At 41.4% G+C, this 25,755-nt stretch overlaps 1 protein-coding gene across 2 annotated transcripts in view; it reads left to right on the forward strand.

Moving 5' to 3' along the window:
- The first annotated feature begins 17 nt into the window (after window positions 1-17).
- The window catches only part of FAM227A (family with sequence similarity 227 member A), a 100,759-nt gene continuing 75,021 nt past the window's right edge, over window positions 18-25,755 (forward strand). Inside the window, exons 1-5 of one of the 2 annotated variants that reach the window (XM_082420043.1) lie at window positions 18-461; window positions 4,181-4,416; window positions 14,737-14,819; window positions 24,249-24,321; window positions 24,930-25,006. In XM_082420043.1, coding sequence (XP_082276169.1) covers window positions 4,275-4,416; window positions 14,737-14,819; window positions 24,249-24,321; window positions 24,930-25,006 — 375 coding nt within the window. In that variant the 5' untranslated portion in view covers window positions 18-461; window positions 4,181-4,274. The remainder of the gene's footprint in view (window positions 462-4,180; window positions 4,417-14,736; window positions 14,820-24,248; window positions 24,322-24,929; window positions 25,007-25,755) is intronic. The other variant, XM_082420044.1, reaches the window with a different exon arrangement.

The raw sequence follows: 25,755 nt of genomic DNA on the forward strand, positions 1-25,755 counted from the left end.
TCTTGAGGACTACCCCCGATATATTTAATAGACTCCACAAAGGCAGTGTCTTCTGGAGTCACTTCCATGCCCCGTGCTATAGGCTAGGACGAGGAACCACACTCACCCTCCCCACAAACCCCTGGGTCTGGTCTCCCCCGCCTAACGGGGCCGTCGCCGTGGTAACGGCGTCTCGTGGACGAGGTGGAGGCTCGCCACGCCTCCGTTGTCGTGGGAAAGGTGCGAGTGGTGGCTGCGGCCCGCGTTGCCTGGAGAACGTCAGGACTTACAAACGCAAAATGGGCCTCTCCCCGACGTCCCTCCTTCTCTTCCTCCTCCCAGACCACAAAACAAAGCGCACCCCTTCCTGGTGGATGTGGGCACAACGGGTGTCGGGTGTCCATCCAGAACTTTACAGGGTCCCCTGAGGGAGCCGTGGCGGAATCGGCCCCGAGTTCGTCGGATTCCGCCTATGTCTTCAGGTAAGATGGACAGACAGACAGTGACCCTGCCTGCCAGCCTCCCCACGCCGGGCCTCTCATCGGCTTTGACGGGCAGGGGAACCTGAGGTCAGGGGCCGCTTCAAGGTTGCACAGTGAGCAAGGGGCAGAGAACTACTCGAGAATCAACTCTAGATCTCCTAAAATCCTAACTGTATGTATTACTGGTTCCATCTGACAAATGAGGAAACTCCGGGTCATTCAAGGGATATTTACTGGCTGCTTAGTGAGTGCACCAGGTCATCCATCCAGTGAGGGGCAGGACCCATAGGTCTCTGGCTCCAAGTGCAGTTTTCTTCCAACTACACGTTACTTCATTGAAAAGGGGAGAGTTCCGTGTCCTAGAACCAAACCACATGGTCTAACCCAGCACAGTCCAATGGAAACATAATGTGGGCCACATATATAATTTAGAATTTTCTAGTAGCCATATTTTTTAAAAATTAAAAAAAAATCAGGTGATGTTAATATGAATAATGTTTTAACTCATATCTCCCAAATATGATCATTTCAACATACAATCAATATTTTAAAGTTTATTCTGCTTCAGTTTTTAAATTTTAATTAACTAAAATTAAGATTTTAGTGTTTCGGTCACACTAACCAAATTCCAAGGGCTCAATTGTTACATGTGGCTAGTGGCTACTGTGATGCACCGGTCTAGTCTTTTCCTATCTTTCTACTGTGTGTCCCTCTGCTTGGGTGGTATTTCCCCTCCCCACTCATCTAATTAACTCCTGCTCTTCCTTCAAGTCTTGACTCCCTTGACTAGGTCGTTATCCACTATTATGTCGTCTCTCACAGCACTGTGTCCCTCCCTTTGAAGCAGTGGTCAGTTATAATTCATGGTTATGTATATAATTAATTATCACTTGTCACCCCTAGTAGACATAAGCTCCATTAAGGCAGGGATAAAGTCTGGTTTAGCTCACCATCCTGTCCCCAAGTAGGGACACATCGCTGGCTGTGTTGGGCAGTCAGTAAGTAGTCATTTAATGACTGAAGTTTAAACGGAACAAAAGTCTGTCTGACTCCAAAGTCAGCATTGTTTTAACTTGTTTAACGTGTTTAAGTTAAAATGTGTTAACTTTAAACAAGGGACTTTCAAATCTCAGCTGCCAGAATATGTGCTCCATGAGGGCAGAACGTTTTTTATTCTTCCAGTCACCTGCCCCTAATATACAGCACAGTGCTGGGCACGGGGTGGATATTCAATAAAGTTAGTTTGCTCCCCCACCCATTTATTCTCCCCAAATAGTGACAGTAAAAACTTATCATGCTTCAGAGAATACTTATCCTAAAATGATGTGATGAAAATTTCAGAAGGGAACAGAGTATTTTAAATGTGTCTTTTAACAAGCATAATATTCAATCCTCCCATTAGGCATGGGTAATAATGTTAAGCTAAAGCAAGAGGCTTCTTAACAGGGTCCCCCTAAGCCTGGCTTTTCAGAGAACATGGAGTTTTCCAGTCATGCTGGCGGGGGTGGGTGGGTGGGTGGAAGAAAAGTGAGAAGCCCTAAAATGCACCTGCCTCCCCTTTACCCTCACCCCCTTGCCTGTATGGCTAAAGACTAGGGGCAGGAGGCAGGAAATAATAGTACCAACCTGAGCCTGGGCCAACCTTTTCTACAGTCCAACTGACTTAGGACAGCCCAAAATGGATAGCCTCTTTGGACCAGAAAGAAGTGTGGTGAGTGCGTTAAAAATGGAATCAAATATTGAGTGAACCTAATTCCTAGAGAGTAATTTGCCTAATGGAGAAAGACATAGAAGCAAATAATTCTAGTTCTGTATTGTAAGTGCTGTAATAGAGAGTTGAAAGCAGAATCCTGGACTTCACAGAAAAGGGGTGGTACTAATGGCCTGGAGTAATTCAGGAAGGTTTTCCAAAAAGACATATCACCTGGACTGATTGAATGGAGGGAACTGCATGTACAAAGGCATAGAAGCACAAAGCGCACAGCATGGCAGGGACCAGGAAGAAGTCCGGTGGGGCAGGCATGTAGGATGGATGGCTGGGGAGAAGAGAGCAGAGCAGAAGGTATGAACCAAAGGAGAAGAAAGGAGACTGTGGTGAAAGGGCACCTTGATTAAGTTTTCCATCAGACTATACCTTTTCTCTCTCTTTCCATTATGTCTGAGCTTCTTGAGGGCAGGTCTGAGTCTTTTACTTCATTATAACCAGGCCTATACCACCAGGCTCCGGACAGGGAGGACCCACAGATGGTAGTGATGAACTCCTCCTGGCCAATAAGCAAGGACCCAGGAGAGCACCGTGGCCAGAATATTCCAAATCCAGGAGGAAAAGTAGTGTGGGGCCAGTTTCCTGAAAGGGAGCAGAAAGCCTCAGCTAGATTAGGAGCCTCATGCTGAGGAGGTGGACCCAGTATCATAGAAGCCCAACATCTGAGAGCCGAAAAGGGGCTTAGGGCCCTAATCCACATCTCTGACTTTACAGGTGAGGCTCAGAGAGCCAAACAGATTTGACTGCATTTCTAATTTGGAAACTGGCTTGCTGGATGGTCTGGAGCCCCATCTTTTCAGCAGTCTAGTCTTCTTATTTTTATTTATTTATTTATTTGGCCGCGCCGTGTGGCTTACGGGATCTTAGTTCCCCAACCAGGGATGGAACCCGGGCCCCTGGCAGTGAGAGCACCAAGTCCTAACCACCGGACCACCAGGAATTCCCTAGTCGCCTTATTTTTAAAACCAGAATAATTCTCATCAGGGGGTGGTGGGGATCAGCAGGTAGAAAGCAAAAGTATATATGCTTTGAAGTTCTCTGTTAAGAATGTGGTACATATATACAATGTACACATGTGGGCTTCTCGTGTGGTACATATATACAATGGAACATTACCCAGCCATAAAAAAGAATGAAATAACGCCATCTGCAGCAACATGGGAGGACCTAGAGATTGTCATATTGAGTGAAGTAAGTCAGACAAGGGAAAAACAAATACCATATGATATCACTTATATGTGGAATCTAAAAATATGGTACAAATGAACTATTTACAAAACAGAAGTAGAGTCACAGATGTAGAAAACAAACTTATGGTTACCAAGGGGGAAAGGGGCAGGGGAGGGATAAATTGGGAGATTGGGAGTGACATATACATAGTACTATATGTAAAATAGATAACTAATCAGGACCTACTATATAGCACGGGGAACTCTACTCAATGCTCTGTAATGACCTATATGGGAAAAGAATCTAAAAAGAATGGATATATGTATATGTATATGTATAACGGATTCAGTTTGCTGTACAGCAGAAACTAACACAATATTGTGTTAAAAAAAAATCACCTATACTCCAATAAAAATTAAAAAAAACAAAACAAAACAATGGGCTTCTCAGACAAAAGCCTTTCTGCTGTACAGCAGAAACTAACACAACATTGTTTTAAAAAAAAAATCAGCTATATTCCAATAAAAATTAAAAACAAAACAAAACAATGGGCTTCTCAGACAAAAGCCTTTCTGCTGTACAGCAGAAACTAACACAACATTGTGTAAAAAAAAAAATCAGCTATACTCCAATAAAAATTTAAAAAAAAACAAAACAATGGGCTTCTCAGACAAAAGCCTTTATTCCCCATTAACATGCAGCATGTGCCTCGCTATCAGCCCTGCTTACGAGATGAGCATGGTTGTGCTTTCTCAGATGGTTGTATGCTATCTGTGATTCCCAGGAGGCTGGTGGAACAGGAAACAAGATTGTAGTGAGGAATGAGAGGCTCTTAAAAGTGGAAACTCACTGTTTGTCAGCTTACAAGAAACTGGACAATGGCTGATTTCAGGAAGATGGATGTCATCAATTTCACTGCCTTGCCAATGGTGCCAGTAGATGAGCACCCGGCTGTCTCATTCACCGCACGGAAAGCAGTGAAGGATGCCATGAGGAAGAATCTGGAGGACAGTCCAGCCTGTATCCTTCTGTGGTGCCGTCCGCAATGGAGACCAAACACACCCGTGCAGAGGTGTAACCTGGGCTCGAGTCTATAACACACACCACTTACTAGCTCGTTTCTTACATGTTTGTTAATTTTTTTCAATGACTTAAGCCCTGCCTGTCCTTGAAAAGAATAGGAGGCTGTGAAGGATTGTTTGTCTTGAGTTTGTTTTACTAAGATAATCAGAAAGAGCCCTAAAGGAAGACATACTGGAAATATTCGTTGAAAGAATGGGGAAGAAGAGAAAAAAATGTTCTTTTTTCCCCCATTGTCTCTTTCTTTCCCTTCTGCCTTCCAAAGAATTAAGCTTATAGATAGAACCTAAGTTGTAGTCCAACCCTCTGCCCTCAGACTAGTTAGCTGAGTACCCAACTTTTAAAAAAATTTTTTCTTTTTTATTTTGTGGCCACACCGCACCGCAGCTTGCAGGATCTTAGTTCCCTGATCAGGGATTGAACCCAGGCCCTTGGCAGTGAAAGTGCCGAGTCCTAACCACTGGGCCACCAAGGAATTCCCTTTTTTCTTTATTTTCTTTTCCTTTCTTTTCTTTTCTTTTTTCTTTTTTTTACTCCCTTTGACCTTTCCTCTTCTCACCTGCCACTGCCAGCACCTCTACCTGGGCCCAGACTTTGCCCCCTTCTGACATCATCCAGGCTCTACCAGCATCTTTCCTCTCTGACTCTGCCTTTATTGATCTCACTTCTGACCCTGAACCTTGTATCTCAGGGACCCACAGAATCCCGTCTCTGGGGGACCATAGAACTCATCCAGCAAATAAAGACCCTCTCAGGTTATAAATAACCCTGTCTTTCCATCTTATATAAAGCTCATTTACCTTCAAGTCATGCTCCTGCCAACCAAACTGCATCAGCTTACTTTCCATGCCTCTCAGAAACCCTTCTCAAGATGAGCACAAATGATCCCATCAGGATCTATTTCAGGGTCTCACTTTCCTGGGCCTTTTTCTAATGTACGCTCTTTCTTCTTAATCCTACACTTATCTCAACCTAAGTCATCCATTTCACTTCCTATGATTTGTCGTGTCCCTCCTTGGCATCTTCATTCGTCAAGTATCCTCTGATTTGTAAGAACACTTGAGGGTAATGGAAGTAACAGTGAACCTTGCTATATGTGAAGGCAGTGAGGAGTGGTAGGATTATGGGGCTTTTACAAAGGATGTATCCTAGACCAATTGAGGCTAAGACAGAAAGAAATGCAAACGTAGAGAGGGTAGTAAGAGGGTCCATTGAACTGAGCAGCGATTTCAACAGTGATAAACAAGGTCAAGATGCCCTTGGACCCAGGCATCCTTCACCTGAAGGAAACAGCTCTCTGTGTGACTGTGTGCATCACAGCGTTATCTGTAGTTGTAAAAAAAATTATAAAAAACTTAAATATTCAATAGCCAAGGGACAGTTAAGTCTATTAAGATGCATTCTCTAAATGGATTTGTGTTTTGCCATTTAAAATATTATGAAGATTATTTAGCTTTATGGAAAATAATCGTCATAATCAGTAGGAGAGAAGTCAGAGTAGTAAAATAGGCATCCAATGATATTATAATTATGTAAAAAAAGTGTGTATGTAATAATGCTAGAAGGAAGTCTCCCCAAAACCTAACAAGTTGTTAGGGTGGTAGTGTAATGGGTGATTCTTTTTATATTTTCCAAGGTATCTAGAATATGGTTAATTTTTGTTTATAATTTATAAAGCAACTCATTTAACACAAAATAAAAGAAGTGTGAATGTTCGCAGAGAAAATAATTAAGTGAAAAGACAGCACAGAGGGCCCTGAACCAAGATGGCGGAGTAGAAGGACGTACTCTCACTCCCTCTTGTGAGAACACCAAAATCACAACCAGCTGCTGGACAATCATCGACAGGAAAACACTGGAACTCACCAAAAAAGATACCCCACATCCAAAGACAAAGGAGAAGCCACAGTGAGACGGTAGGAGGGGCACAATCACAGTAAAATCAAATCCCATAACTGCTGGGTGGGTGACTCACAGACTGGAGAACACTTATACCACAGAAGTCCACCCACTGGAGTGAAGGTTCTGAGCCCCACGTCAGGCTTCCCAACCTGGGGGTCTGGCAACGGGAGGAGGAATTCCTAGAGAATCAGACTTTGAAGGCTAGTGGGATTTGATTGCAGGACTTTGACAGGACTGGGGGAAACAGAGACTCCACTCTTGGAGGGCACACACAAAGTAGTGTGTGCATCGAGACCCAGGGGAAGGAGCAGTGACCCCAGGGGAGACTGAACCAGACCTACCTGCTAGTGTTGGAGGGTCTCTTGCAGAGGTGGGGGGTGGCTGTGGCTCAATGTGGGGACAAGGACACTGGCAGCAGAAGTTCTGGGAAGTACTGCTTGGTGTGAGCCCTCCCAGAGTCCTCCATTAGCCCCAACAAAGAGCCCAGGTAGCCTCCAGTGTTGGGTTGCCTCGGGCCAAACAACCAACAGGGAGGGAACCCAGCCCCACCCATCAGCAGTCAAGCAGATTAAAGTTTTGCTGAGCTCTGCCCACCAGAGCAACAGTCAGCTCTATGCACCACCAGTCCCTCCCATCAGGAAACTTGCACAAGCCTCTTAGCCTCATCCACCAGATGAGGGCAGACAGCAGAAGCAAGAAGAACTACAATCCTGCAGCCTGTGGAACAAAAACCATATTCACAGATAGATAGACAAGATGAAAAGACAGAGGGCTATGTACCAGATGAAGGGACAAGATAAAACCCCAGAAAAACAACTAAATGAAGTGGAGATAGGCAACCTTCCAGAAAAAGAATTCAGAATAATGATAGTGAAGATGATCCAGGACCTTGGAAAAAGAATGGAGGCAAAGATCGAGAAGATGCAAGAAATGTTTAACAAAGACCTAGAAGAATTAAAAAACAAAAAAACAGAGATGAACGATACAATAACTGAAATGAAAACTATACTAGAAAGAATCAATAGCAGAATAACTGAGGCAGAAGAACGGATAAGTGACCTGGAAGACAGAATGGTGGAATTCACTGCTGCGGAAGAGAATAAAGAAAAAAGAATGAAAAGAAATGAAGACAGCCTAAGAGACCTCTGGGACAACATTAAACGCAACAACATTTGCGTTATAGGGGTCCCAGAAGGAGAAAGAGAGAAAGGACCAGAGAAGATATTTGAAGAGATTATAGTCGAAAACTTCCCTAACATGGGAAAGGAAATAGCCACCCAAGTCCAGGAAGTGCAGAGAGTCCCATACAGGATAAACCCAAGGAGAAACACACCGAGACACACAGTAATCAAATTGGCAAAAATTAAAGACAAAGAAAAACTTATTGAAAGCAGCAATGGAAAAACGACAAATAACATACAAGGGAACTCCCATAAGGTTAACAGCTGATTTCTCAGCAGAAACTCTACAAGCCAGAAGGGAGTGGCATGATATACTTAAAATGATGAAAGGGAAGAACCTACAACCAAGATCACTCTACCCGGCAAGGATCTCATTCAGGTTTGATGGAGAAATCAAAAGCTTTACAGACAAGCAAAAGCTAAGAGAATTCAGCACCACCAAACCAGCTCTACAACAAATGCTAAAGGAACTTCTCTAAGTGGGAAACACAAGAGAAGAAAAGGACCTACAAAAACAAACCCGAAACAATTAAGAAAATGGTCATAGGAAGATGCATATCTATAATTACCTTAAACGTGAATGGATTAATTGCTCCAACCGAAAGACACAGGCTTGCTGAATGGATACAAAAACAAGACCCATATATATGCTGTCTACAAGAGACCCACTTCAGACCTAGGGACACATACAGACTGAAAGTAAGGGGATGGAAAAAGATATTCCATGCAAATGGAAATCAGAAGAAAGCTGGAGTAGCAATACTCATATCCTATAAAATAGACTTTAAAATAAAGAATGTTACAAGAGACAAGGAAGGACACTACATAATGGTCAAAGGATCAATCCAAGAAGAAGATAAAACAATTATAAATATATATGCACCCAACATAGGAGCACCTCAATACATAAGGCAACTGTTAACAGCTATAAAAGAGGAAATTGACAGTAACACAATAATAGTGGGGGACTTTAACACCTCACTTATACCAATGGACAGATCATCCAAAATGAAAATAAATAAGGAAACAGAAGCTTTGAATGACACAATAGACCAGATAGATTTAATTGATATTTGTAGGACATTCCATCCAAAAACAGCAGATTACACTTTCTTCTCAAGTGTGCACGGAACATTCTCCAGGATAGATCACATCTTGGGTCACAAATCAAGCCTCAGTAAATTTAAGAAAATTGAAATCATATCAAGCATCTTTTCTGACCACAATGCTATGAGATTAGAAATGAATTGCAGGGAAAGAAACGTAAAAAACACAAACACATGGTGGCTAAACAATACGTTACTAAATAACCAAGAGATCACTGAAGAAATCAAAGTGGAAATCAAAAATACCTAGACACAAATGACAATGAAAACACGATGATCCAAAACCTATGGGATGCAGCAAAAGCAGTTCTAAGAGAGAAGTTTATAGCTATACAATCCTACCTCAAGAAACAAGAAAAATCTCAAATAAACAATCTAACCTTACACCTAAAGGAACTAGAGAAAGAAGAACAAACAAAACCCAAAGTTAGCAGATGGAAAGAAATCATAGAGATCAGAGCAGAAATAAATGAAACAGAAACAAAGAAAACAATAACAAAGATCAATAAAACTAAAAGCTGGTTCTTTGAGAAGGTAAACAAAATTGATAAACCATTAGCCAGACTCATCACGAAAAAGATGGAGAGGACTCAAATCAATAAAATTAGAAATGAAAAAGGAGAAGTTACAACAGACACTGCAGAAATACAAAGCATCCTAAGAGACTACTACAAGCAACTCTATGCCAATAAAATGGACCACCTGGAAGAAATGGACAAATTCTTAGAAAGGTATAACCTTCCAAGACTGAAGCAGGAAGAAATAGAAAATATGAACAGACCAATCACAAATAATGAAATTGAAACTGTGATTAAAAATCTTCCAACAAACAAAAGTCCAGGACTAGATGGCTTCATGGGGGAATTCTATCAAACATTTAGAGAAGAGCTAACACCCATCCTTCTCAAACTGTTCCAAAAAACTGCAGAGGAAGGAACACTCCCAAACTCATCCTATGAGGCCACCATCACCCTGATACCAAAATCAGACAAAGATACTACAAAAAAAGAAAATTACAGACCAATATCACTGATGAATATAGATGCAAAAATCCTCAGCAAAATACTAGCAAACAGAATCCAACAACACATTAAAAGGATCATGCACCGTGATCAAGTGGGATTTATCCCAGGGATGCAAGGATTCTTCAATATTCGCAAATCAATCAATGTGATACACCATATTAAGAAATTGAAGAATAAAAACCGTATGATAATCTCAACAGATGCAGAAAAAGCTTTTGACAAAATTCAACACCCATTTATGATAAAAACTCTCCAGAAAGTGGGCATAGAGGGAACCTACCTCAACATAATAAAGGCCATATACGACAAACCCATAGCAAACATCATTCTCAATGGTGAAAAACTGAAAGCATTTCCTCTAAGGTCAGGAACAAGACAAGGATGTCGACTCTCACCACTATTATTCAACATAGTTTTGGAAGTCCTAGCCACGGCAATCAGAGAAAAAAAAAGAAATAAAAGGAATATGAATTGGAAAAGGAGAAGTAAAACTGTCACTGTTTGCAGATGACATGATACTATACATAGAGAATCCTAAAAATGCTACCAGAAAACTACTAGAGCTGATCAATGAATTTGGTAAAGTAGCAGAATACAAAATTAATGCACAGAAATCTCTTGCATTCCTATGTACACTAATGATGAAAAATCTAAAAGAGAAATTAAGGAAACACTCCCATTTACCATTGCAACAAAAAGAATAAAATACCTAGGAATAAACCTACCTAAGGATACAAAAGACCTGTATGCAGAAAATTATAAGACACTGATGAAAGAAATTAAAGATGATACCAATACATGGAGAGATATACCATGTTCTTGGATTGGAAGAATCAACATTGTGAAAATGAGTATACTACCCAAAGCAATCTACAGATTCAATGCAATCCCTATCAAACTACCACTGCCATTTTTCACAGAATTAGAACAAAAAATTTCACAATTTGTATGGAAACACAAAAGACCCCGAATAGCCAAAGCAATCTTCAGAATGAAAAATGGAGCTGGAGGAATCAGGCTTCCTGACTTCAGACTTTACTACAAAGCTACAGTAATCAACACAGTATGGTACTGGCACAAAAACAGAAATATAGATCAATGGAACAGGACAGAAAGCCCAGAGATAAACCCACGTACATGTGGTCACCTAATCTTTGATAAAGGAGGCAAGCATATACAGTGGAGAAAAGACCGCCTCTTCAATAAGTGGTGCTGGGAAAACTGGACAGGTACATGTAAAAGTATGAAATTGGAACACTCCCTAACACCATACACAAAAATAAATTCAAAATGCATTAAAGACCTAAATATAAGGCCAGACACTATCAAACTCTTAGAGGAAAGCATAGGCAGAACACTCTATGACATAAATCATAGCAAGATCCTTTTTGACCCAGCTCCTAGAGAAATGGAAATAAAAACAAAAATAAACAAATGGGACCTAATGAAACTTAAAAGCTTTTGCACAGCAAAGGAAACCATAAACAAGACCAAAAGACAACCCTTAGAATGGGAGAAAATATTTGCAAATGAAGCAACTGACAAAGGATTAATCTCCAAAATTTACAAGTAGCTCATGCAGCTCAACAACAAAAACAAACAACCCAATCCAAAAATGGGCAGAAGACCTAAATAGACATTTCTCCAAAGAAGATATACAGATTGCCAACAAACACATGAAAGAGTGCTCAACATCATTAATCATTAGAGAAATGCAAATCAAGACTACACTGAGATATCATCTGACACCGGTCAGAATGGCCATCATCAAAAAATCTAGAAACAGGGCTTCCCTGGTGGCGCAGTGGTTAAGAATCCGCCTGCCAATGCAGGAGACACGGGTTCAAGCCCTGGTCCGGGAAGATCCCACATGCCGCGGAGCAACTAAGCCCATGCGCCACAACTACTGAGCCCACACACCGCATCTACTGAAGCCCGTGCACTCTAGAGCCTGTGCTGTGCAACAAGAGAAGCCACCACAGTGAGAAGCCCGTGCACCGCAACGAAGAGTAGCCCCCAGTCGCTGCAACTAGAGAAAGCCCACACACAGCAACGAAGACCCAACACAGCCAAAACTAATAAATAAATAAATATAAAATAAATAAAAATTTAAAAATCTAGAAACAATAAATGCTGGAGAGGGTGTGGAGAAAAAGGAACACTCTTGCACTGCTGGTGGGAATGTAGATTGATACAGCCACTATGGGGAACAGTATGGAGGTTCCTTAAAAAACTAAAAATAGAACTACCATAAAACCCAGCAATCCCACTACTGGGCATATACCCTGTGAAAACCATAATTCAAAAAGACACATTGCAGCACTATTTACAATAGCCAGGTCATAGAAGCAACCTAAATGCCCATCGACAGACAAATGGATAAAGAAGATGTGGCACATATATACAATGGAATATTACTCAGCCATAAAAAGAAATGAAATGGAGTTATTTGTAGTGAGGTGGATGGAGTTAGAATCTGTCATACAGAGTGAAGTAAGTCAGAAAGAGAAAAATATAGTATGTTAACACATATATATGGAATCTAAGGGAAAAAAAAAGTCATGAAGAACCTAGTGGCAAGATGGGAATAAAGACACAGACCTACTAGAGAATGGACTTGAGGATATGGGGAGGGGGAAGGGTAAGCTGTGACAAAGTGAGAGAGTGGCATGGACATATATACACTACCAAACGTAAAATAGCTAGTGGGAAGCAACCGCATAGCACAGGGAGATTAGCTCGGTGCTTTGTGACCACCTAGAGGGGTGGGATAGGGAGGGTGGGAGGGAGGGAGATGCAAGAGGGAAGAGATATGGGAACGTATGTATATGTATAACTGATTCACTTTGTTATAAAGTAGAAACTAACACACCATTGTAAAGCAATTATACTCCAGTAAAGATGTTAAAAAAAAGAAAAGGAATACAAATTGGAAAAGAAGAAGTAAAACTGTCACTGTTTGCAGAGGACATGGTACTATACATACAGAATCCTAAAAATGCCACCAGAAAACTACTAGAGCTAATTAATGAGTTTGGTAAAGTTGCAATTTACAAAATTAATGCTCAGAAATCTCTTGCATTCCTATATACACTAGTGATGAAAAATCTGAAAGAGAAATTAAGGAAACACTCCCATTTACCATTGCAACAAAAAGAATAAAATACCTAGGAATAAACCTACCTCGGGAGACAAAAGACCTGTATGCAGAAAACTATAAGACACTGATGAAAGAAATTAAAGATGATACCAATAGATGGAGAGATATACCATGTTCTTGGATTGGAAGAATCAATATTATGAAAATGACTCTACTACCCAAAGCAATCTACAGATTCAATGCAATCCCTATTAAATTACCAGTGGCGTTTTTACAGAACTAGAACAAAAAGTGTTAAAATTTGTATGGAGACACAAAAGACCCCGAACAGCCAAAGCAGTCTTGAGGGAAAAAAACGGAGCTGGAGGAATCAGTCTCCCTGACTTCAGACTATACTACAAAGCTACAGTAATCAAGACAATATTGTACTGGCACAAAAACAGAAGCATAAATCAATGGAACAAGATAGAAATCCCAGAGAAAAACCCACGCACCTATGGTCAACTAATCTATGACAAAGGAGGCAAGGATATACAATGGAGAAAAGACAGTCTCTTCAATAAGTGGTGCTGGGAAAACTGGACAGCTACATGTAAAAGAATGAAATTAGAACACTCCCTAACACCATACACAAAAATAAACTCAAAATGGATTGGAGACCTAAATGTAAGACTGGACACTATAACACTCTTAGAGGAAAATATAGGAAGAACACTCTTTGACATAAATCACAGAAAGATCTTTTTTGATCCACCTCCTAGAGTAATGGAAATAAAAACAAAAATAAACAAATGGGATCTAATGAAACTTCAAAGCTTTTGCACAGCAAAGGAAACCATAAACAAGACAAAATGACAACCCTCAGAATGGGAGAAAATATTTGCAAAGAAGTCAACGGACAAAGGATTAATCTCCAAAATATATAAACAGCTCATGCAGCTTAGTATTAAAAAAAAACAAACAACCCCATCCAAAAATGGGCAGAAGACCTAAATAGACATTTCTCCAAAGAAGTCATACAGATGGCCAAAAGCACATGAAAAGCTGCTCAACATCACTAATTATTAGAGAAATGCAAATCAAAACTACAATGAGGTACCACCTCACACCAGTTAGAATGGGCGTCATCAGAAAATCTACAAACAACAAATGCTGGAGAGGGTGTGGAGAAAAGGGAACCCTTTGCACTGTTGGTGGGAATGTAAATTGCTACAGCCACTATGGAGAACAGTATCAAGGTTCCTTAAAAAACTAAAAATAAAATTACCATATGATCCAGCAATCCCACTACTGGGCATATACCCAGATAAAACCATAATTCAAAAAGACAACATGCACCCCAATGTTCATTGCAGCACTATTTACAGTAGCCAGGCTATGGAAGCAACCTAAATGCCCATCGACAGACAAATGGATAAAGAAGAGGTGGTACATATATACAATGGAATATTACTCAGCCATAAAAAGGAACGAAATTGGGCCATTTGTTGAGATGTGGATGGATCCAGAGACTGTCATACAGAGTGAAGTAAGTCAGAGAGAGAAAAACAAATATCGTATATTAACGCATATATGTGGAACCTAGAAAAATGGTACAGATGAACCAGTTTGCAGGGCAGAAATTGAGACACATGTAGAGAACAAACGTATGGACACCAAGGGGGGAAAGCGGCGGGGGTGGTGGGGGTGGTGGTGTGATGAACTGGGCAATTGGGATTGACATGTATACACTGATGTATATAAAATTGATGACTAATAACCTGCTGTATAAAAAAAATAAAATTCAAAAATTAAATAAATAAATAAATAAGTGAACTGTGGGGGGGTGGGGGGGAAAGACAGCACAGAAAGGCAGTGAGCTGCTGTTCTTTCCAGGCTCTCTCCATCCTGTTCTATTTGTGTGTAGTCATCACCCAGAAAGTTTCCTTAACAGACTCACCTCCCAGCCTGGCGCACTGGCTCCATACAGCAGGTGAACCAAGGGATTGCTGACACAGACCTGAGTCCCAACCCGTTGGTGCACAGCCTGGTAAGTTGTGGGTGCTGAGGCAAGGCTTCCAGGAAGGAAGGGCCCTAGAGGCCCCTCTACTTATTTGAAAGCACATTTGCACAGTAGAAGTCTCAAAGATATATTTTTTAAATTAATAAACTTTATTCTTAGAGAAGTTCTAGGTTCATAGCAAAATTGAGCTGAAAGTACGGAGTTCCCACATACCCCTCCGTGTCCCCACACATGCACAACCTCCCCATCACCAGAGTGGAACATTTATTATAATTGATGAACCTAAATTGACACATCACATTCACCCAAAGCCCATGTTTACATTAGGTTTCTCCCTTTGTGCTGTGCATTCTATGAGTTTGGACAAATGTATAATGATATTTATCCACCCTTATAGTATTATATGGAATAGTTTCACTGCCCTAAAAATCCTCTGTGCTGCTGTTCATCCCTCTCTCCCCCCCACTCCTTGGCAACCACTGATCTTTTGCTATCTCCTTAGTTTTACCTTTTCCAGAATGTCGTAGAGTTGGAATCATAAAGTATGTAACCTTTTCAGATTGGTTTCTTTTACTTAGTAATATGTCCTTAAGGTTTCTCCATGTCTTTTCATGGCTTGATAGCTCATTACTTTTTTGCACTGAATAGTATTCTGTTGTTTGGATGTCCACAGTTTATTTATCTGTTAACCTACTGAGGGGCATGTTGGTTGCTTCTGAGTTTTGGCAATTTTGAATAAAGCTGCTGTAAACATTCGTATGCAGGGTTTTGTGTAGACATATATTTTCAGTTCATTTGGGTAAATACCAAGGAACATGAATCCTGGACCATATGGTAAGAGTATGTTTAGTATAGTAAGAAACTGCCAAATTGTCTGCCAAAGTGGCTGTGCCCTTTTGCATTCCCACCAGCAATGAATGAGAGTTCCTGTTGCTCCACATCCTCATCAGCATTTGGTGTGGTCAGTGTTTGGGGTTTTGGCCATCCTAACCAGTATACTGTGATACCTTGTTGTTTTAATTTGCAGTTCTCTCATAACGTGATATTAAACATCTTTTTATATGCTTACTTGCCATCTGTATATCTTGTTTGGTGAGGTGTCTGTTGAGGTGTTTGCCCCATTTTTTAATTGAGTTGTTTGTTTTCTTATTGTTGGGTTTTAAGATTTCTTTGTGTATTTTGGATAACAGTCCTTTATCAAATGTATCTTTTGCAAATATTCTCTCCAGTCTGTGGCTGGTCTTCTTTTTCTCTTGGCACTGTCCTTTGCAGAGCAGAAGTTTTAAATTTTAATGAAGTCCAGCTTATCAGTTATTTCTTTCATGGATCATGCCTCTGATGTTGTATCTAAAAAGTCATTGTGAAACCCAAGGTCATCTAGGTTTTCTCATCTAGGTTATCTTCTAGGAGTTTTATATTTAGGTCTGTTATCCATTTTGACTTAATTTTTGTGAAAGATGTAAGGTCTGTGTCTAGGTTCGTTATTTTGCATTTGGATGTTCAGTTGTTCGAGCACCATTTGTTGAAAAGTCTATCTTTGCTCCATCGTACTGCCTTTGCCTCTTTGTCAAAGATCAATTGACTTTGTTTATGTGGGTCTATTTCTGGACTCTCTATTCTGTTCCATTGATCTATTTGTCTGTTTTCTTGGCCAATGCCACGCTGTCTTGATTACTGTAGTTTTATAGTAAGTAAGTCCTGAAGTCAAGTCGTGTCAGTTCTCCTTCAATACTGGGTTTGCTATTCTGGGTCTTTTACTTCTCCATATAAAGTTTAGAGTTAGTTTGTCAATATCGACAAATAAATTGCTGGGATTTTGATTGGGATTGCATCGATCAAGTTGGGAAGAACTGACGTCTTGACAATATTGAGTCTTTCCATCTGTGAACATGGAATATCTCCATTTATTTAGTTGTTTAATTTCTTTCATCAGTTTTGTAGTTTTTCTTACTTTTATCTTGTACATATTTTATTAGATTTATACCTAAGTATTTCATTTTTTTGTTAATGTAAATGGTATTGTGTTTTTAATTTCAAATTCCACTTGTTCATTGTTGGTTATAGGAAAGGGCACATATCCAGTTGATTGATGATGCTGTTGAGTTCAGCTATTTTCTTACTAATTCTCTGTCTGCAGGATCTGTCCCTTTCTAACAGAGGAGTACTAAAGTCTCTAACTATTATAGTAGATTCATCAATGGATTCATTGTCCATGCAATTCTTTTTTTGCCTCATGTATTTTGATGCTCTGTTGTTAGGCACATACACATTAAGATTGTTAAGTCTTCTTGGTGTATTGACCCCTTTGTCATTATATAATGCCCCTCTTTATCCCTGATAACTTTCCTGGATCTGAAGTCTGCTCTAAGTGAAATATACTTTTTTTTTTTATTGGTGTTAGTATGGTATATCTTTCTTCATCCCTTTACTTCTAATCTATATATTTATTTATATTTAAAATGGGTTTCTTATAGACAAAGTATTTTGGATCTTGTTTTTGGATTTACTCTGACAATCTCTGTCTTTTAATTGGCATATTTAGACCTTTCATGTTTAAAGTGATTATTGATATAGTTGGATTAATATCTACTATATTTGTTCTGTTTTCTATTTGTTGGCCTGTTCTTTGTTCCCATTTTTTAAAATATTTATTTATTTTTAATTTATTTTTATTTTTTGGCTGTGTCAGATCTTAGTTGCAGCACGCGGGCTCTTTGTTGTGGCACGTGGGCTTCTCTCTAGTTGTGGTGCATGGGCTCAGTGGTTGCGGTGCGTGGGCTTAGTTGCCGTGTGACGTGTGGGATCCTAGTTCCCTGACCAGGGATCGAACCCACGTCCCCTGCACTGGAAGGCGGATTCTTAATCACTGGACCACCAGGGAAGTCCCCTTTTTTCCTATTTTTGTCTTCCAAACTTTTTCTGCCTTCTGTGGTTTTAATTGAGCATTTTATGTGGTTTTATTCTCTCTCCTTTCTTAGCATATCAATCATACTTCTTTTTGTACTTTTTGTACTTTTTTTAGTGGTTGCCCTGGAGTTTAAAATATACATTTACAACTAATCTAAGTCCACTTTCAAATATTACTATACCACTTCACGGGTAATGCAAATACTTTATAATAATAAAATATTCCTAATTCCATCCTCCTGTCTTTTGTATCATTGCCATCATTCATTTGATTTCACTTGTGTATGTGTGTATATGTATATACACACACATTGCTACTATTATTTTGAACAAACTGCTATCTGTTAGATCAATTAAGAATAAAAAAACAAAATTTTTTATTTTACTTTCACTGATTCATTCTTTGATGTGCTTCCTTTCTTTATGTAGATCCAAGTTTCTGACCTGTATCATTTTCCTTCCCTCTAAAGAACTTCTTTTAGCATTTCTTTCATGGCAGATGTACTGGCAACAAATTCCCTCAGTTTTCGTTTGTCTGAGAAAGCCTTCATTTCTTCTTCACTTTTGAGGGATAATTTTGCGGAGTACAGGATTCCAGGTTGGCAGGGATTTTTTCCTTAACACTTTAAATATTTCACTTCATTTTCCTCTTGCTTGCACCGTTTCTGAGAAGTCGGATGTAATTCTTATCTTTGCTCTTTTATAGGTAAGGTATTTTTCCCCCCTCTGGCTTCTTTCAAGATTTTTGTTTCTTTTTTTTTTTTGCCTCTGTTTAAATATTTATTTATTTATTTAGGCTGTGCCAGCCCTTAGTTGCAGCATGTGGGATCTTTAATTGTGGTATGCGGGATCTTTTAGTTTCAGCATGAGGACTTCTTAGTTGCAGCATGTATGCGGGATCTAGTTCCCCGACCAGGGATTGAACCCGGGCCCCCTGCACTGGGAGCACAGAGTCTTACCCACTGGACAACCAGGAAGGTCCCTAAAGATTTTTATCTTTGATTTTCTAAAGTTTGAATATGAAATGCCTAGGTGTAGTTTTATGGGTTTCGTTTTCATTTTAGTTTTTTGCATATATCCTACCTGGTGTTATCTGAGTTTCCTGGATCTGTGTTTTGGTGTCTGACATTAATTGGGGAAATTTTCTAGTCATTTTTTGCTTCAAATATTCCTTCTGTTCTTTTCTCTCTTTCTTCTCCTTCTGGTATTCCTATTATGCATATGCTACACTTTTTAATAGTTGTCCCATAGTTCTTGGATATTCTGTTCTGTTTTGGGGTTCTTTTTTTCAGTCTTTTTTTTTTCTCTTTGCTTTTCTGTTTTGGAAGTTTCTATTGTCATTTCATCAAACTCAGAGGTTCTTTCCTCAGCCGTGTCTAGTCAACTAATGAGGCCATCAAAGGCATCCTTCCTTTTTGTTACAGTGTTTTTGATCTCTAGCATTTTTTTTTAAAGATTTTTTTGATGTGGACCATTTTTAAAGTCTTTATTGAATTTGCTACAATATTGCTTCTGTTTTATGTTTTTGTTTTTTTGGCCGCGAGGCATGAGGTTAGCTCCCCAACCAGGGATCGAACCTGCACCCCCTGCATTGAAAGGCGAAGTCTTAACCACTGGACCGCCAGGGAAATCCCCTCTAGCATTTGTTTTGGACCCTTTCTTAGAATGTTCATCTCTCTGTTTACATTATCCTTCTGTTCTTGTATGTTTTCTGCTTTTTCTGTGAAAGCCCTTAGAATAGTAATCATAATTAAAAAAAATTCCTGGTCTGATAAGTCCAACATTTCTGCCATGTCTGACTCTGGTTCTGATGCTTGTTTACGCTCTTCAAACTGTGCCTTTTGCCTTTTAGTATGCCTTGTAATTTTTTGTTGAAAGGTAGATATGATGTACTGGGTAAAAGGAACTGCAGTAAATAGGCCTTCAGTGATGAGGTGGTGGGTGTGAGGGTTGGGGGGGAGTGTTCTGTAGTCCTATGGTTGGGTCTCAGTCTTTTGATGAACCTTTGGTACCTCTGGACTGTGGACTTCACCATTGCTTCTCAGTTTTTTCCCCCCGCTTGGGTGGGACAAGATAGCTAAATGGTGCTAGGATTGGGTATTTCCCCTCCCCCAGGTGGGTTAGGCTCTGGTAAATTATTGTCTCCTGAGGGAAGACAAAATGCTATATGGGATATTTAAGAATGGTTACGTTTCCTCTGCACTTCCACATGGGGTCATCAGCTGGAGCAGAACAGCAGTGGCTCTCTTTATCAGAGCGTGAGGTCTCCAGGTCGCCACAGTCCCCACTGCTCTCTGCCACTCCTGATATGGAGGCAAAGTGTTGGTTGCCACATGGTCTTACGCTCGGCCAGCTTCACTCATTTATGTTACTGACTATGTCTCCAAACACAATGAGAGAGACTCAGACTACATGAGAACCCAAGTCATTTGTTGGCAGTGCAGTTCTGTGGATTGGGAGGACCTTCTCTGTGGGTTCTCACTTGGCCTGATCTTCAGTCCACCATGCTCCCTGGCCCTCCTTCTCTCCCATCCCTTCTCTCTGCTTCTTCGGTCTGTCTTAACCCTGCTCCTTTACTTCCTGCCAGTTCACTCCACCTAAACTTCCGCACCCCTTCCTACCTGGCGTCTTGCTCTCCACCAAGTTCCTCTGGCCCAGGGTCCTGAACCTGGTGATTTGCCTCCACAGTTTTTAACTTTACCCTCACCTCGGCTTTTCCAGTACTGATTTTTGGGCCAATTTAGCTCTTGAGTCAACAATTTTTTTCTTTTATTAAAAAAAATTTAAATAGCAAGGTAATGCATGCTTATTCTAAAGTATTCAAGTATCTACAAATATCTAAGTAAACAGTGAAAGTCACTTTCCCTCCCAGCCCTAGATCCCTCCCTAGAAGTAACCATTGCAAGTTATGTGGTGTGTATCCTTCCAGAACTTTTAAAAAATACATTAGAAATATACAGTATAGACATTTAGGGTTATTGTTTTCTTTTTTAATGTAATCAGGCTCATACCATAAATATTGTTTTGGAAGCTGCTTTTGTTTTTTTCTTATTTATTCATTCATTTATTTATTTATTTTTAGCATAAATACCTCTTGGAGATTTTTCAAAGTCAGTGCTGTTGACTGATCCCATTCTTTTCGTAGCTGCATAATATTCGAAAAGTTGTATATGGCATAATTAATTTAACTCTTCCCTATCAATAAGTATTTCAGTGGTATTTTCATCATAGTGAACATGTGAATATTTTTGTATATGTATCTTGGGACTCATTTGCAAACATTTCTGCAAGCTAGAGCCCTAGAAGTGAAATTTAAAATTTTGGTAAATACAGTCAAGTTACTTTTCACAGAAGTAAAGGCATTCTTCACTGAAGTGGAAAGGACACCATGAGCTTCTGTTTCCCCTACCCCACTGTCGAACACATTCTAGAATTGACTTGTAAATAAAAGCAAAATAGACACACACACTATTTGGAATGATTCCATGTAAAAATCCTTATATCTCTGTATGTGTGCACGAGGGTATAGCACCAGAGGCACAAAATAAGACTGTCAGAGTTTAAATTCCTGCTGCTTTACTGTTTTCTCACACTGTGACATTAGGTAAATTATTTAACCTTTATGAGTCTCAGTTTCCTGTAAAATAGTGATAACATTAATAATATATCTACCTCATAGATGTATTATCTCTGAAAGAACTGGACGAGTTAAGACTCCTGAAAACCCTTAGATCAGTGCCTGGCCCACAAGAAGGACATTATATATGTATAAATGTGTAGGGGAGAAGTCTGGAAGGATGCATATCAGATGGAATCAGTTCTGGAAAGGGAGTGGGATGGAAGGAGGTAAACTGTTTTTACTCTGACTACTTCTGTAACGTTTGGGTATTTTACAACAAGAATGTATTTATATGTCAGTTCTGTGGTTTTTTTAATGATAACTTTAGAACCAGGAAAATGAATGAGATTATCCTCCCAGTAGCAGGATCTGGTGGCTTTTCAAGGCTGCCCAGCATCGGCACAGCTCCTCGGTGTTCTTCATTGCCACTCGGAACCAGGACAGGGCTGGCAGGAGCAATCGTGGATCCTCACGTGACCTGGAGGAAGCATCCTTCCCGCTCCTCTGTGCAGGCAGCTGGTCAGATCTGGCAGATGCTGACTGCCTGTTGCCACCAGAGCCCCCACCCTGGGCTACCCTGCCCAACCTCTGCTGGCTGCGGTGTGCCCTGCCCTTTATCCATCAGGCCTTGACTTCATGGCTGCTTCTCCCACGTCAGCACCAGGCTCCACGCTGCCCTACCAGATGGCGCCTAGCACGTACCTGGTGCATAAGGAGTGTTTAATAGCTGTACTAGCAAATGAGTGAGCCGTCTCCTTCCGAGACCCAGACACTCCCCCGCCGACTTCCCCCACAGCCATGTCCTATTTCTATTCCTTCTCCCATGCCCTAAATGTGGGTTCCTCCCCAGTCTTTGGCCGTGAACTTGCCTAGCTCTTCTTTCCAGTCTCCTTCCTTTGGGAGCTTGTTCACCCACCGTCACAGCTTCACCATTCACTCCAGCAGTAGGCGTGTTCCTTCCTCTCCCGATAGGCCGCTGCCTCTGGAAAGGCCTTCCCTGCACCCTCACCCCAAGACCAGTGTAGGTGCCCCTTCGGGGCGCCCTCCTGGCATCCTGTCCCTCCCCACAGCAGTACCGATCACCTCGTAATCACCGGCTTCTCCCTGCTAGTCTCTGAGCCCTCGGAGGGCAGAGATGGGCTTCACTGCTCACGGCTGCATCTTCTCTTGGACACCGGCCCGGCACCTGGCTTTTAGTAGGTTCTCAGAGAAGATTCGTGGAATGAATGATATGTTTGCAAATTCTAGCTTCTCACCTGTATTTCAGTCTCATATTCCTGGCTACCTAGAGCAGTGATACCTAAACCTAGCTGATCATCAGACTCCCCTGGGAGCTTTTTAAAAACTAAAAGTGAAAAGAGCCAGGCACAGGCCTGTGTGCCGTGTATGCTCTCATCTGAATAGGTACAGAATACGTCTAGAAAGCTGTGCAAGAAACTAAGGGTCTTGGGTGAGCAGTAGGGAGGAGACTTTTTACTGTATTTGATTTTGTACCATGTAAAATATTTATGGTTTTTTAAATTTAAATAGAGAACAACTCAGGGGCCACAATAAATAAACAATTCAGAACCCGATAAGGAATGATGTTTATTCCTTGGATTGGGTGTTTATTCCAGATTCTAATGAATCTGTATATCTGAATACTTCCGCAGCAAGGCCAGTCATCAGCCAGGTTTGGGAGCTGCCTTCCCAGGGAACAGCCCCACCTGTAGGTGCTTCTGTTGTCTCAAATGCAAACTCAGGTCTCATCATTCTTGCCTTAAAACTTGCTTTTCCTCCAGCGTTCAACTATCTTTTCTGTTCTTTCTCCGTGCAAATCTTGTCCATCCTTCCGGGCCCTGACAATATCAGCTACAGTGGCATCCTGGCAGGTATCAAAGACATGGCCGTATTGACACACACCCATCCGATTCATTCATCCATCATGCCTTCTCTGGTGTACGTAATTGGAGTGATAGTGTTGATACATAGGCTTAGCAGTGTGACCCCTTCCCTGACACGCACACACACCTGCGCACATTCCAGTACCTTTAGCTCATCGTGCAGGTCGGGGCTGCCAGCTCAGGAGAAAGGCGGGGGAAGGCTGGAGGGGCATTTCACGGTTTATCAAGCTAAGGAAAGATGCCGCATCCCTCGTATTCCCAACACTTGTGCCCCGCCACTTCTGGCCAGTCCTCTGTGACTGCTCCAGCCCACACCGATCTTACTCCTTTGAATCCTAAACATAGCAGTTTAGGACTTAATTGTTCCACGTATGTTGATTTGGTTCTCTGAATAGACTGTAAATTCCTTGAGGGTGGTGAAGACATAATCATACTTTAACTTTGTTACCCAAGCTCAACGCTGGGCTGGTTGACAATCAGTACAACTTGCTGGGTCACTGACCTTCATTTTCCTTTCCTCCCTTATTGGCAGGGCTGGGGGGAAGAGGAGTCAGAGATCAAGAGAAATCTCTTGAGAGGTCAGGGGTATGATGATTAATAATAATAATGGTTACCCTTTATTGAGCAGCTCCTATCTGAAAGCCTCTGTGCTAGTGTTTTAAAGCGTATTAAATTCTTTATATCTCATCCTTATAAGAGCACTGGGAGGCAGGTATTATTATCCCCCTTTACAGAGGTCAAACAATAGCTTGTGACCCGTGGAGCCATGATCGGAACCCAGTTCCCAATCCTGTACTCCTCAGGAGCGTAGCCAGGAGGAGGGGCAGGTGAGAGAGCGTGGGGGTGGGGGACATATCGGTGGTGACACTCAGGGAGATGAGGTCAGTGACACAGACGGCCACCAAGGCCCTACCACCTAGTGGGAGACAGCAAGGCCCTGCCACGATCTTTGCTCCAGGCCTTTTGCACAGCCTACTCCCTGACCCCTGCCCTCCTCTAAGATTTGCACTAACCCCTAAAACCCCATTTCTTTTTTGGTTTTTGAAGGCAATTGAGAAGTATGAGATGGAGAAGAAGGCTTTAAAAGGAGAGAGAAGTCGCGGCGGCTTGGGAGACAGAGGCAAAACTTTCTCATAGCCTTGATGGTGTTTTTGGGGGGTTTGATTTTTTAGTATCTAAAATGTAATTGAGTCGGAGTCTGGAGTTTCAGATGAGGATATTTTTAGCCTGTTCTGAAAGAGCCTTTAATCTGACTTCTTGGCGTTGGGCAAGGAAGGAGGGAGGGACAACATCAAACGACCTGTATGGGACACACTGCACCAGGTGCTTTCATACGTATCCCCCTGTGAAAGGTTCCTAATGCCCCCTACCTGTGAGGCGGGTGCCGTAGAAAGTGTTTTATAGATGAGAGAATAGGCTTGGGGGTAAGGGAACAACTTGCCGAAAGCCACACAGCTTGTCCGCGGCAGGTCCTGGATTCTCCCCAGCCTGACTTCAAAGCCCACGTTTTATCTACTCCTCCTGGCTGCTTCTCTGGCTCAAGCAGTCTAATCAAATGAGGGGAATCTTAGGAAGTCAGCAACCCAGGTGGGATCTAGGGAGACTAATAGTGTGCGTGTCATCTGACTGCTCAGGTTGAATGAAAAATCACAGGTATGATTACCACACAGCAGTGGACAGACCCCGTGGTTACTCACATCCTATTTCTCTTCTTCCATACTTCTGCAGAAAAGAGCGAAAGAAAATCTCAGTGTATTTGCAAAGGCTCAGAATCCAGGAATGTCAAATCTTTCATTATCAAAAGGGTAAGGGATCTATTGCTCGGTCCGTTTCTGCTGGGCATGGACTAGATTTTATTCCCAGGGAGGGGAAACTTGGCAACCTGGATGGTGATTACGCAGGAAAATGGCAGAGTTCCCTTTTTAGAGAATCTTAAAGTATTTTAATAATGCTGGAATTTCTCATAACGCCTCAAAAAGGTAGAATGAGGAGTGTTCTAGAGGTCATTTGTCTGTTTATTTTTAGAACTCAGAAGATGTTTGCCCTTAGAAACAATGAGTTCAGATTCAGTTCACACAGCCACTGTGCTGCGCAGCTCCACGGGGCGCATTCCCACAGCAGTGCTGGTTTTGTCGATCACTGCAGCTAGCCCGGGACGCTGACAGGAGCAGTCAGAGGGCGTGTCCAGCATCAGGCAGCTTTTCGGTGGCGGAGCCCTGCTTCCCTCTCAGATCCTTGGACCTGCGGCCAGGCTCTCTCTGCTGCCTCTGCAACCGCAGCCTGGCCCCGCCATGCATCCGCCCCGGTTAAGATCCTCCTAAGCTGGCTCTTTAAACTACCCAGCTCGTGTATATTCAAACCTTGAAATGCTGGGGAACACGTTATCCTTTTTTCACTTTTTAGCCACACAGCATAAAGCCCGATGGTTGACGGTCTGCACTGAAACTGTCATACTACCCATGATGGTGGCTGAGCGCATTTAAATGTCCTGTCCCAGGCAGGACAGCTAGTAAATGGGGGAGCTGACATCTGACTCAGAGTCAAAGCAGTTAAT

The sequence above is a fragment of the Balaenoptera physalus genome (genome assembly GCF_965194825.1).
Source record: "Balaenoptera physalus genome assembly, chromosome: 13".
NCBI lineage: Eukaryota > Metazoa > Chordata > Mammalia > Artiodactyla > Balaenopteridae > Balaenoptera > Balaenoptera physalus.